This window comes from Typopeltis vanoorti, chromosome 26 (genome assembly GCF_054136105.1).
Source record: "Typopeltis vanoorti isolate ZY-2024b chromosome 26, IOZ_Tvanoo_1.0, whole genome shotgun sequence".
In the NCBI taxonomy this organism is placed as follows: domain Eukaryota; kingdom Metazoa; phylum Arthropoda; class Arachnida; order Uropygi; family Thelyphonidae; genus Typopeltis; species Typopeltis vanoorti.
Genome location: NC_143574.1, coordinates 1111930 through 1126984, shown reverse-complemented (window position 1 = coordinate 1126984; position 15055 = coordinate 1111930). Strand labels below are relative to the sequence as shown.

Genomic DNA, 15055 nt, shown 5'->3' with positions numbered 1-15055 from the left:
CTGCTACTCCCATTCTTCTTTCATTTCATCAACCTCAGTTCTAAAGATTAGCCTTCACCAGTTTTTCAAAAAGTAGATCAACAGATTACTTTATTTTTCTCTTGATCTCAAGCTCAGTTTTTCATTTGCAATAAGCATTGTTTTAAAGAAATATGAAGCGTATGATCTGCAAGCAACGAATATGAAATATGTTAAATAGTAAGTTTATAAATTAAATGCATGAGAAAGAATTTTTATTTCCTTGTTATTCTTTGAATTTAGATGTCAATACAGAAAAGATTTTAAGACATTTTAATTTATAGCTAAAACCTCTTCTATGGTATTTATTAACAGAATTATAAAAAGATGCAATGACATTTAAAATTATTACAAAAGCACATATGCTTGATAGTCCAATATAGACAAGGAACACAGTCAGTCAAAATTACAGCAAATAAAATAATATAATATACAAGACAGAGGCATCAAAAAATCATAGAAATAGGATACAGTACTTTTTAAAGAATATGACCTACAGAATACTTACAAAAGTGTTGATAGGAATTTCCATGAGTAAGAAAATTATGCCTAGGGATCACATGTGTCTATGTATAAAGCAAACATTATATACATTTCTGTAACATTTACAGATATGAATAGTGTACACATTTAATGAGTTTGATGGCAAAGAATCTTTAAAAAATTAGACAAAAAAGCGACATATAAAAGTGTTTACATTATATGGTGCAAAAATTATTTTTCTATGTGGATTAACATTCTTTGGTTATAAATAATGTGAAATCTAGGAACTTAACTAAACAGATAAAATTTTGTATGTATACAGCACATATATATATAGATTTAGTATGGTGCTGAAAAATATCACAAAGTAACTCTTCCATAATATGAACTTTTAAAAGTGAACTGATTCGCTACTGAAAGACTTTAGGGGGAAGGGAAAAATAAACAATAAAACAGCTGCACTATGCATAGTTATAAATAATTATGATCTATATTACTTCTGCATTTGAAACCTACAAAATGGTGCTGCTTTAATAGTTTCTTTTCTAAAAACTGCACTCAAACCAAGAGAAAAAGAAAGTGATGCAATAGTTCCATTAAAAATGAAATAAAATATTTTAGATTTCAAAACAGAAGTAATTTGGAAATACTTTCTTAAAATTATGGAACTATTAAAAGGGAAACCAACTCAATCGATGTATACTTGCAAAAACATAGAAATTCAAGAGTTATTTCTTGTTGCACTTTCAGTTTTCATACTTTGTTCTAATCATACTGGTCCCACCAATATCCTCAAGGCACCCAAGTTCTAATCAACTTCGGCTTTGCTGAAATGCAAAATTTTCAAAATATAAAAATAGTTGGTAGTAGAGAACCATTTAAAAAGCCAAGAAAGGGAATTTATACACATTATAGATGATATGCACAATGAATAAATTCAGGACCTCACAAATATAAACAGCAATTATGATAACAATTCACGTTAAAAAAGCATATAAAACAGGAGAATAGTTATTGTTTACAAATGGTTAAGTGCAAATATATGAAACAAAGTAAATCTAATGGAAATTAAAATCAGTTGACATAGTATTATAATAAAGAGAAGAAATTCCTATCAGTATAAGGAATATATTGATATTTCCAAGAGTTCACATATGGTATTCAAAGGCAGGTAAAGCTAAAATAATTTTAAAGTATGAAAATGAAAAAATTGTCCACCTCCTGTATTATTATATTTAACAAACTTTTCCTTCTATTTTTGAATTAATGCTACAAAATCATACGTGTCCTAACAATTCATTAGAGAATGTTACCAATATACAGAAAACATTATAGCATTACATATGAAAATTATGTACAAAAATAATTTTTAAAAAATTGCACAACAATAAACATATGTGAAAATATCGAAAAAAATGGCCTCTTATTGATACAAAAAAAATCTTTGGTTTGATGCAACATGATGAAAGTGCATTGAGGGCTGAAATTACAGTGTGAGTATATATACAAGCACACATGCAGTGGACTGCATATCAGAAAATGAAATTAACCACCCAAACAGATGCTACATCAATTAGTATCATTCAAAAATGAATGCTGGAATATTCTCATTATAAAAGATCTAGATTCACCACGCCAACTTAGTTCAGAACTCTGTTTTATAACATTGTACTATTTCAAACAGAACTGTTCTATTTGAAATAGTATAATGGTGATATTACAATAACATTTATTCGTTAATAAACTGAATTTTTATTTTTATTTTTATACAAAGAAATTGATACAAAGAACTTGATTTCAATTTTTTTTTTTGTTGGATATTTTGACTTATTTTAGATAATACAAGAGGCATAATTTCAATTAAGTTTTGCCTCAAGTGCACTGAAATATCATTCAGATATTTAATAATTTTAAAATTTTCGAATAAAATTTTCAAATAACACTAGTATAAAGATTGTGTAAGTTAGGGTTAAAGTAGATAAAATGAACAAAAGTTTTATTTAACCAACAATTTTAAACATTGGAGTTTTCTGGTACTAGTCTATCTGGGTGGTTAAAACTAAGTACATGGCCCATATGTACTTAGATCTCACATGAGCATTTGCAAATTCTTTGGCATTAATATATTAAAAATAAAAAAAAAAAAAAAAACATTATAAATCAAGGGTCAGGTAGGTATAGTGTATAAAGATTTCTTTTCCTGTTCCTGTAAACAAAAACGTTTTTCACAAAACCACTATCAAATATATAAACATTTCCACCTAAGAAATTTTACATGGCATAGGCCATGAGTAATGATATGTTCATTACACATTCAAAGTTGGTATTAACTTTTATAACTGGCAAACTTTTTCAATACTGAATGCATTAAATTAGAGACAAATTTCAGTTTACTAAAAAATAAGTTGTATTATAAATATCAGTATCCTGAGCATAAAGTGCTGGAAGTTGGTTTGTTTTATGAATCTTTTTTTTAGATACACATGAATAGTTCATACACCATTAGCTTACAGTTCAGAAGGAGAAAAAAAACTTTCCTTCCTCTTGAAATAGATCAATATCCATTTAAGCTTAAAGTATGTGTATATAAAGTACTGGGTATTTTTAAAATACCATGCTATAAACAAGAAGCGGGTCTCGATTCACACTTCTTTTTTTATCACATCTTTGCTTAGATGGAACATCACCTGAACGATGCGGCTTTCCAATGTGTTGTAGTGTCTCATTTGGAGATAAATGCTGCACAAGTCAGTTCCTACTGCAGCATAATCAGTAAGACTAACAGAAAATAAACAGGAGAAAGCTTATGTACAAGATCTGTTAGGATACAGTTTTTAAATGAGACCAGATAAGTTCAGTTCATGGCACATGAATACACTCTTAGGCACTTTTACTAGCTTGGAACGGTTTCAACAAGAAAAGGCACACTGATCTGTACTGCTCTGGACTGAATATAGAATAGGAAAGACTGGAAGTTTCCTTGATTCATTCAAAACTCATCAAATTGGTAGGAGGCTGTAAATTGATAAAAACAATTAATTAGCTGAAATCAGTGCAGTATAAATTACTGAAATTTTAATAAATGCCAGCAGAATTAATTTTTGTTGAAATTTACTAAAAAAATAACTAAATAATATTTCCCTATGCCTTACCTAGATATATTCAACTGATTCAAATTTCGATGCATACTTTTTTTTTTTTAAATCACATCTTTGTTTAGATGGAACGTCACCTGAATGAAATTGCTTTTTTGAATTTATAACTAATGTCATATGTATGACACTAATTTCCCCCATATGCCACTATTATGTTACAGATTTTATACTGGGGAAAGAGAGAGAGAGATATCACATAGTATAATGTATGAGATTCAAAATTTTAATGGGTCCAAAGTTAACTGGAAATGCTTAAAAATAATGATCACAATGGGTTAATTAAAACAGTAAAAATCATGTGACATTATACACAGAACAATGCAAATGAATAACAGAGGAAACATAGTATTATTATTCAAAAACAAAATGGAACATTTTTATAATATCATTATCCATGTATAACATAACATGGCTCTTATTGTTTTAAATAATCCATTGTTCATGTTCTACTTTGCATTCAACTGCCTGATGCCACTAAAGATAGCCAGTAATTTTCAGGTTGAAATATATGGCTATTAAATATATTAATCACTCTTTTCCTTCTGATATCGTTAATTTGTGAAACCTTATGGCACAAGCATTGCTGATACAACGATTAATATTTGGTTGCCAAATAAATTGCCCTCTTCGTTAGACCATCCACTTCAAGTGCTAAGGACACCATCAACAAAAAACCTTAACAAAGGTTTAGAAATTCTTTATATCATAAGGTTTAGGTACAAACTGTTAATTTTTCTAATCTTCTTCAAATTTTTACTGGCTACACTATTATATTAAAAATAGTCACTGCCTTCAAAGATAAAATTAAATTTCTCTGTCTGCTGGATAATAAAATAATTGTTTTCCTTTATGCTAAGTCACCAACATACCACATCAAGGGAATACTTGAATTTTTACAAGCTGATTTCCCCCAGAGATATAATTTAAATGCAGCATCAATGCAAACTGTTTTATGTGGCAGGATAAGCTATACAAGCAGACTGAAGGAACAGTGATGGCACTCCTATGTTACCAGCTTTAGCTGATTATTTTATTGACTATCTAGAACAGGGTCGACAACCGGTGGCCCAGAAGTGCATTTTTGGCAGCCCATAAAGGGTCAACCATACTACATGGCATGTGGCCCGTATGTTGAATTATTTAAATAATAGTTTTATAATATGAATAATAAATTAAAAATAATTTTATACCTATACTTCGTGATGTTCGCCGTGCAACTTGGCGGGAGTCATTATGAGAGTCCCCATTCATAACAAAGGCGACTTCATCCGACGACAACTGAGATTTTAGCACACTTCTGCAGTTGCGTTCCCTGGTCAGTCTTTTTAATATAATTCAATAACATCAACTATTATTTTCAGAGGATATATATTTGTTAAAAATAATTTCAAAAATGGGTTCAAGAAAACGTAAAATTGCAGATGAAGGACGAAAGTTTAATGATGAATGGAATAGCAAGTACTTCTTTATTGAAAAATGGGGGGCAAGTCCCTTTGTCTTATTTATCATAAACTGTTGCTGTTATGAAAGAATACAATATCAGATGTCATTACGAGAATGTCGTACTTTATCTCGTACTCTAAATATTTCTGTGTTTTTTAAGATTAATATAATAAAAATTGATAACTTAAGTATTTTTTCGCTCACTATTTTCTTTTAGTTAAACACTTGTGGCCTGATTATTAAAAATAAAAGTTGAGTGTGGCCCGCAAGTATGACAAGGTTGCCAGTCCCTGATCTAGAAAACCAAAAAATAAACAAACTCCCATATATATATATATATATTTTTTCTCTCAGTTGGATTCATGTTCAATAGTGTATTCTCATATCAAATTCACTGTTGAATGTGAATCCAACGACAGTCTTTCCCTTTTGGATATTTTAATAATCTGAACTTCCCGAGGAAAGTTCAAGAAAAATACTGAATCTGTTTAGAGAAAGCTTTCCTTTACTGGGGAATGAATCACACCATCATCATTACAGAAGACAGATAAGTCTTGTACACAGAGTTTGTGTAATCTGTTCATCTGATTCCTTTTTGGTAGGTGAATTAAATAAAATAAAAATCACTTTGTGATTAATGGTTATAATGAAAGTATCATCTAGAAAATTATCAACAATCAACAGTAATGATCCCTCAGCTGCTTTTCAAATACAATGTATATACTATCTTCAAACCAGCTCAAAATCCGTCTTTTTTTTTTTTACTATCTACCATGGACAAGCATCAGCATCAATAACTATACCTGCAAATTATCAAAATGATCAAAGATATATATACATACACAAAAAATTTGTGAAAAAAATATCACAATATGCAAGAAATCCTAAGAAAAAGGATTAGGCAATTCTTTAAGCCATATTTATCTAACATAATTGGTAAAATGATAATTAAAAAAATTAATTAAATGAAATAAAAATCCAAATAGAAAATTTAAATTTTGGTTGATACAGTATCACAAGAAATAAAGATGACCTCCAAAGGCAACTGTTTACATTCCAACAGATATATAGCAATTTTTAATGGAAATTATCAACAGAGAAATCAAAAAATAGCAGTAACTGCAGAAGAACCAGAGATGTAAAAATATTGGACAAGGAATGAAATGTTAATACCTAGGAATAACAACAGCAAAAATACTAAGAATGAAATAAAAGAACATTCCCTGAAAGTAGCAATTATTAAGTAGCAAGAAACATCTTCCTACTTAATAAGTAGCAAGATGTTTAAATTATATTACATTTTTCCATATAGTTTAAATTAAATTATGTTGGAAAAATAAAATATCTAAAAATTGAATTGAAATGAACACTGCATTTCTACATGCCAATCAGTAATGATAATATCCTTTGGATGGACAAATCTACATTTGAATCCTGTATAAGATGCCAGTAACCTTTATAATGGCTTTTCAAGGTAGCAGAGTTTTATTCCTAGATATGCAGAGAGGATTAATGCTCTTTCAGTAATTATGTTTCTATGAAGTCAAGTTACTTGGCAGTGACAAAACAATCTAATGTTAAAGAGAATATAAGATAAACTGTTGCATTTAGTAGCAGATGGCATCAAAATCCATGCTCTGAGATTATGCACTTACTGAATATTCTCAGAATGCACAGAGCACATCAAGTTACTTAGAGGAGGCAGCAGCATGAGATCATCAAAAATATGACTGAATTGTGATCAGATGACAATTGTTGTTCCTCTGATAAAAAAATAATTAAGCAGCCATGGATGCTCACTAACAAGCTATCAGGACCCTCACCACAAAGTTGTTTTAAGTTGAACAATTTAAATTATCTTTTTATATGTGAATTCAAGAATGGTTGGTAAGTGTTATTGTAATCCAGGAACTCAGCTCAAGAGACAAAACATACAACTTTTTCAGGCCTCCATTAATCAGAACTTTAAACTATGAGATATACAAAACAAAACGAACAGAAAAAAATATTGTATTAACTAATATGTAAGCATTGGAACAACGCTAGGTGTTGCTATCACATTCTGTGACATATCCCAGGTTCATAGTTGTTAGATTTTTGATGGATGCAGACCAAACTTGGTATAAGATTAAACCTTGGTTATAGTGGGGATCCAGAGCATTTCTGAGGGATCTTTAAATTTTCTTATACAACAGTTATGATTAATATATGGCATTTCTGTTTGTTGCCAAGTAAATGCCTTAGAAGCACAAAATGTTAGCTACAACAATATTGGCATGCTCACAAGTAAAAGACTAATCTGGAGGAAAATTGTCGATAGGAAATTACTAGAAATGTAAACTTAATTATATACTGCTGTCATAGTAGCCTGAACAACCATTGAGGGTACATATCAGGAAATTAATAATATAGTTTAATAATTTTAATAAATCTGTTTATGTTTAGAAACATGTGATCTCAATACTGGAAATGAAATAAAGATCCACTAATGCACAGAAATATTGACGTCCAAGATCCCCTTCATTCATATCAAACTTCATTACTAAAAGTTGGTGACAAGCTACTTCTAAATGCAAATCAACTCTCACTATAGCAAACCTACTGAAAAACTACTTTTGCTATAATAAGAGGCTTTTGTTATATGTTATAGCAGAAGACTAGCTTAGTTCATATCCTTTAGAATAGTACTGTTGCTCAGTGGGAATTTTTTTTTTTTTTTTTTTTTACAGTTTGTTATAGTGAGTCATGTACATTATCATCACAGAAATGCTACTCAGAAAAGTGTGTATTTTAGCATTCATATAACAAAATAATCATTATATTTTAAGAAAATTTCTGAAATGGCTCAGGCATAGTTTATTAAGAAAGTATTTTGATTGAGGAAAGACAAAAGGTATTTTACAACCAAGCAGTAGGAAAAGTAAACACAGCAAAATCCAAATTCAGTTGTTCAATGCAGTAGCTGTTTGTTCTCTGCAGTACCTGTATCCTGTTCAAATGCAACCATAACCTCTTAAAGAGAGGCCATATTTATTGCATTGTAGCTGAAAGATAATGTCTTCCATGATGAGTAACTTAAAAAGGTATTTGGGTTTCTACAAGCCTCTGGTGAAAATCAAATTCTGACGAGGTTAGTCAAGTCTTAACAGGATATATCAAATAATACTTAACAAGAAATTATATTCTTGTTTTAATTCTTTACCAAAGCATGTTTATGTGAGAAGTAATCGACTTATTTGCTGACACTTTGGTAAAGGATTAAAACAAATTCAATTTCTTGTCAAGTATATTTTACTTTGACCAAGTAAACAAACTAGCTAGAGGATATACGGTCAAGTTATTTTATGACCTAGTGTTACAGCCTAAGAACAAATATGGAATTTAGGCCACTTTAAATTCTCCAGTAAACAGCATGGTAGACTAATGCATACCACAGTGGGATTCAAACTCCCTAACTTGTAAGATAAGGATAGAGACTCAATCCACTGCTAATGAATCGCAGCAGTGTACTCTTTAGCTAAAAATTATGGATCTTTTTTTTTTCTTGATTTACTATCATATAACAATGATGGTGATGAATACAACTTTTTCTTGGTATATCAAAGATTGTTTTTAATCTGAACATTATTAATGTGAAAAAGTAAATGAAATAATTTGAATAAATCAGAACTTTTTAAAATTACCTTGGTCTCATTACACTTTGTTACTTCACTTAAATACTTGCACCACTGTAGTGCTTTACTCTGAGTGCCTGCTCTGAATTTATAAACATTACCCTTTATTGGATCTGTCAACTGGAAGGAATCTGGTTGACGAGGATTTTCACTGCAAACAACTAACCAGTCAACTATTGAAACTGTTTTGCTTGCTGTGCTTTTGAACTGCATAAAAAGAATATTTGAATCAATAAAAGTTTGAGGGAACAATAAACATCATGAACTGTTTTGTGAAAGTGATGTAACAAATTTTGTAATATTTAAATACTTTTTTGAGAATTAGAATCTTTGAAAAGACTAGAAATAAAAACTGCACTTTTTAATTAATGTTGAGATAACTTGTTTACATGACTTTAAAAAAACATGTCTTGATTAATTTTAAAATCAACTAAAAATAAATTAAGTTTTACTTTAATAAAAATGAGATATCACCTAGTTAAATAAGGTACCCATTGTTTTTAACAGAAAACAAAGGTGAACAGGGAAACATTGGCTACTAAAATAAACTCAACAGAATTGAAAAAAGCACCATCAACATTAGAAGCACCAGTGGAAATGAGGTGGAGCATGCAGAGGTAGCAATGTCATCATAGCTAGTAATAGTGAGACAAAGAAAACTAAACTAAACCAGCTAAGATACTTCTAATAACTATAATATGTATTCAAGCAATGCTGATCAGGAAAAGAAAGCAATAATAATAATAATATTCAACATTAAACACAAAGATAACAATCTACCCAACTTGCCAGAACACTTCAAGAAGTGATTAGAGCAAATTTCAAAATAAAAAACACAACTGCGAGACATTTATGTATATGGTCACAAAGAAGGATCTACTAGAGAATAAACAGAATTTTTTAGACCATTAAAAGGTAGCTGACATAAGGAAGACTTAAACCAAAAAACTTTCCCTTTTGAAGGGAAAGTCTTTTGGTTTAAACTGCAGAGTAGGAAATGAATCCCAAACATGAAATATCTAGATGAAAATTTTAACATGGAGAAGACACAAGAAATAAAGATATGTACAATTTGGGGAATTGGAGGAGATCAAAGTTGAGCAGTTTCAGGTATACTATAGACTCAAATATAGTTTGAAAACAATAAACACATTTTAGAAACCAATCAAATAATCTGAAAAAAAAAAAAAAAAAAACTAATTCAGCCAGGAAAGCATGTGATGAAACTTTCTATGAGGACAGAGAAAATCATGGAGAATGGGTAGACAAAAGTTAAAGAGGTTGTTCCAAAAAAGGGGAAAAAAATCATATCAGAAGTTCTGGCAAGTCAGAAAACTGACAGAATACACAGAAAACAATGTATGTAAAGCATACAGAGAAAAAAATAAAAAAGCTATTCAAATGAAAGTTAGACATTGGCAAAAAGAGAATACTGCAAAAAGGATCAGAAAAGATGAGTGTAACAATTGTGAGCTGAGTTAACATTCCTGAATGCTAACATTGTTGAATTCCTTCCTAATTTCTTCATTTCTAATATGATGCTGACACTGATACCATCTGTTCACCTCAAATTTTTCATAGATCTTTTCTACGGTCTCCAGTCTTTGAATGTTTTATTTCTAATCCAGCTCTCAGATCAATATTGCTATTTTGTCTCTTGAATAATTTCTCTTATTCCATATAAATCAATTCAGTTGACTCCTATTATACCAGTTTAGTTAATTTTGTTGTCTATTTCCATATTTAATTTATTATCTTCACTAAAAACTGTGCCTAAATAGATGAAATGCTTTACTTACCCTACAGGTTATTCATTCAGGATGAATATGATGTTTTCAATGTTTTTGCTTATTTTCACAGTTTGTTTAATTGTTAATTAAATTATTAGAGCAGTTATTCAAATTAGGTAGGCAATCCCGAAAACTTAATGGATTTATTAAGGGGATAGACATCATCTGCATAAAGTAAAGAGCTGAGGTGAACATCTCCAATTTTGAAATCGGGCATAATGCCACTTTCCTTCATGACGTGATCCGAATAGATGAGTAATGGTGAAGATAATATGTACCTGTGTCTCACACCTGTTTTTACATCAGACCATCTGTTTTCCTACAATTAGAACTGCTGATTTACAATTTAAGTATTGACTATGTATTGCTCATACAATAACCTGTTTACAATGTGATATGCCTTTCCCAGATTTTTAAAAAAAATCAGATACTTGTTATATTCCCATGATTTCTCAACATTTGTCTTAAAGTGAAAATCTGATCCTGACAACTTGTTCTTAAGGTTTCTCTTCCATGATTCTGTTTATTCACTCTTTTCATGTATGCTTGCATAAATCTTACCTAGAACATTTAATAGGGGGATTCCTCTGTACTCTGTAATTCTCACATTGTTTTATTTCTTATAGAATTCAACTCTCTGACCAGTCTTTGTGAATTATGTAGTGCAGCAAAATTAAGCTGCCTTTTATATTTCAGGTTATTGATAACTTTTTCTACTTCATGTAATGATATGTATTCCAGATTGCATTCCTCTTGAGTATTTTCTACCACTGCTCTATCATTTCTTGTTTCATTCTATAATAGAGTGAGATGAGTTGGACAGGGGAGATGGCTACGCTAATGATACTGGACTTTGCAAAGGCATCTGACAGAATACTGCATGGAAATTTTACATATGTTGGGTCAAACAGGAATGGGTATAAGGCTGGTGGCATGGGAAAGGAGACTGTTGTGTAACAGACACCAGTGAGTAGTATATGGTGGAGTAGAATTCAGTACAAAGTATATCATTAATACACAAATTAAACAGTAGCAGCTTACAGAGTACAGCCATATGGCTCTGTACTCTGTGCTAGTATAGTGCCAGTGTTCAAATTTTATATTAATGATACAGTGAAATGATTATTTAAGGGGGAATATTTGGTTGTTCATTGATAATGCAAAACTGGTTAATAAAGGTAATCTAGAGCTCTTGCAGGATGAGTTAAATAAGGTGGACAAAGGATGAGGGTTATCAGTTTAATGTGGCAAAAGGTTAGATTATGCATTTCAGGATGAAAAGATTACACACTGAGTATTACACTGTTATACTAAACTGATGAGATTAAGAATTTGGGGGTTATGGTAAACAAATATTTTAACTTCAAAAGTTGACAAAATACTTGGATGTTTACATCCACAAGAAGAGAAAGGAAGGTTATTATACTTCTTTATAAGGCTATGATACAACTGCATCTTGACTAATGTACATAATTTGGTCATCTGTGTTTCCTGGGGATGAGAGGTCTGTGGAATGCCTCTGAGGACAGATTAAGGTGCACTAGTTGCAAAGTTCAGTTGATGGGTGGAAAAGAGAAGACATGACAAACTTATAAGTTACTAAAGGGGTTCTACAAGATTGATAGAGAAGGAGTTTTTCAATACATGATGTGTAAAGAGAGAACTAGGGATTATCCCTAGAGGTTGTGTAAGGGTAGTAAGGGGGTGGGGGAAACAAAATGTTTGCTTGAAGAAAGTGAATAAGTGGAATGGATTGACAGAAGTGGTTCTAAGTGCTCTGAGAGTGAATGAGTTAAAGCATGAACAATGGGTAGTGTGGACATCCATCAATGAGTCTTCTGACTATGCAGGTGCCCATAACAATAATTTAGTAATTTTTCAAAGACATCTAGAAAATTATCTTCCATTTTCATGTCACATTTGTTATCTCCGATGTTTTTATGGCAGTATTTTTTCCATGTCTAAGTTTTTTTGATAGCACCCACAACATTTTACCACCTTCTTTGATATTTATCTTCTGTATTATTACCAAAATCTTTCCATGACTTTAGTTACATTTTGATTTCTTATGTTTTTATCTATATTCTCCCAGAGCACATGCTAATTTACTTGCTAATAACTATCTCTAAATTTCTGAGTCTACCACAGGGCTTCTGATTTTTCTATCCTCCTTGCAGAAAATTTCACTATATGCCTCTCCAACTGAATTAATCAATGATTTCTTCAGTGTCTGCCAATTGGTCTTTAAAGTTTGGTTCTTGTTTACAAACTTTGATTTTTTTAAAATAAGATTTATATATCTCAGTTCACTTCTGAAAGATGTTTGATTCATTTTAAAATTTTCTCGCACATTTTTCTTTTCAGTATGATGTACAATTTTATCGTGCTCAAAAACAAATGGCGATTATTTCCTATTTCAAATCCCCTGCATATACTTCTTTGTTCTGAACCAGCATGAAGAATCACTATTGAAAATAAGATACTCAATTAGATTTTTTCTTATTTCTTTTGTCTTCTCTTCATCTGAATTTGTGCACATCTTTTTTGTTGGGACATGGTGTCAGTAACGATTTGTGTCTTGAACAGAAATTCAGCAGGTACTTACCATTATTATTAGCTTTGCCCTTTTCTCCAAATTTTCCCCCAAAAATTTCTGTCTGGTAAACATTTCCTACCTTGCTGCTTAGATTTCCAACAAGGACCAACTTTTCCCATTTTCCTTACATTAGCTGCCTTCTCTAATGACATGAAAAACCTCCACCTCTTCCTTAGTAGAAACTTCTGTGGGACCATAGGCACAAATATTCCCCATTGTCCAATTCCTTATTTTGTTGTCTGCCCACATCCCTGATCATTATTTCCTGAACATAACATCTTGAATTTGTTTAGAATATTTCTTTGTTTAACTGGAGACACTGCAGCCAGCAAGAAATTTCATTATGTTATACTATCATTTTGCTTTGGTTTAAGCCAAAATGACCAGCTTATTCAATCATTATCCAAACAAATACCTACTGACAGGGCACACTGTGAAGCTATGTGAAAGTCTCCTCCCAGTTATCTAGCTTTCACCTTTAAGTGACTCTTAAACTGTCTAAAACTGCAACTACTTACTACAGAGAAATTTATGCAAAAAAAAAAAAAAAGTCAAACTATGCACATTAAGCTGGACGTAAGATTTTAAAGAAGCTCAACACCTGCTATCACCTAATACCTGAAGACAAGCCTAGACCTTCCGCAAGTTAAATTTGGTGAACCATACCCAGAACACTTTGTTGCAATTCCTGAACTTGAAAAGAATTTCTTGTTGATGAACTAGCCTCCTCTACCTTCTCTGATGAAATAACTAATTAACAAAGCAGCAGCTTTGAAGAATTACTTTTGGTCCACGTGTTTCCAGCTGATTATTTTACTGTAAGCATTACAGAACACCATACACTCATGTTTCATTATAGTAAAATACAACATACAGCAATTTTATGTTATAATTTGTATGCTGTATTATTTCAGTAAAATCAGTTAACTGCTAACATATCCTTATGATTCATAGAGTGATCTCCAATTTACAACCTTTTCAACTTACAACAGCATGGTTTGGAAATGGCACCCTGCTGTCATAAGTGAAAGCACTATTTTGAACAGATTTTTTTAAGAATGCTCAGATTGGTTGTCCACTGCTTTTAAGAGCAATAACATGGTTGGAAATAAAGCTGCATGGACACATGCTATGTCATTATTCTTAGTTCAACACATATATTTAAATACACTCACATCAGATGATTCAGTTCCCCGCAAAGACTTTGGTGCATAATATAACAAGTTAGTCCCTTTTAAAACCAGCCAGTAACGCATCCATGGACACATCTGAAATTAGAAAAAATTATATTTTTAAACTTGGATCCATTTACTCGAGTAATAATTCTGGTAGACATTTATTATTATTATTATTTACTCAAATAATTATAACACCTAAAGCAAGTTTTAAAAGGTGCAAAATATTTTATGCCCTGTTACTTTTAATAGAAAGATTTTATAACTCTAAAAGAGCATATAGGGTGCAGCCAGATTTCTAAAAGTGATAAAATGATTGCACTTAAAGAAATAAGGACTGTCTAATGAGGACAGTCCACTGAGTTATGTTACACACTTTCCTATTGAGGATTCTATTTTTCACTGAGAATTCCTATTGAGATCCTTAACAGCAAAGTGTTAGTACAAAGTTCAACAGCATCAGTGTTAGGATAACAGTACATTCACTATAGCGATTATGTTGGTATATTCTCACCTTTTAATATTTTCTGTAGTGTTTTATACTTCAGAACGCCATATGCTTTTACATGGTCTAAAAATAACTGTTTCATCCAATATAACTGTTCTGCAAATTTATTTAATTTGTTCTTCAGTATGTCATGATACAAATTTTAAGCTGGTGAGAGTATACTCCCTATAATGTCTCCCCCCCTCCCCAGAATCCGAGTTAAATAATTTCAAT

General features: G+C 31.1%; 1 protein-coding gene across 2 annotated transcripts in view; it reads right to left on the bottom strand.

The window, feature by feature from the left end:
- Positions 1–216: 216 nt before the first annotated feature.
- Positions 217–15055, bottom strand: part of RalGPS (Ral GEF with PH domain and SH3 binding motif) — a 181229-nt gene continuing 166390 nt past the window's right edge. For both annotated transcript variants that reach the window (XM_090415068.1, XM_090415067.1), the window contains exons 15-17: positions 14335–14427; positions 8783–8980; positions 217–3516 (exon numbers count right to left, since the gene is read on the bottom strand). In XM_090415068.1, the coding sequence (XP_090271194.1) occupies positions 3487–3516; positions 8783–8980; positions 14335–14427 (321 nt within the window). In that variant the 3' untranslated portion in view covers positions 217–3486. The remainder of the gene's footprint in view (positions 3517–8782; positions 8981–14334; positions 14428–15055) is intronic.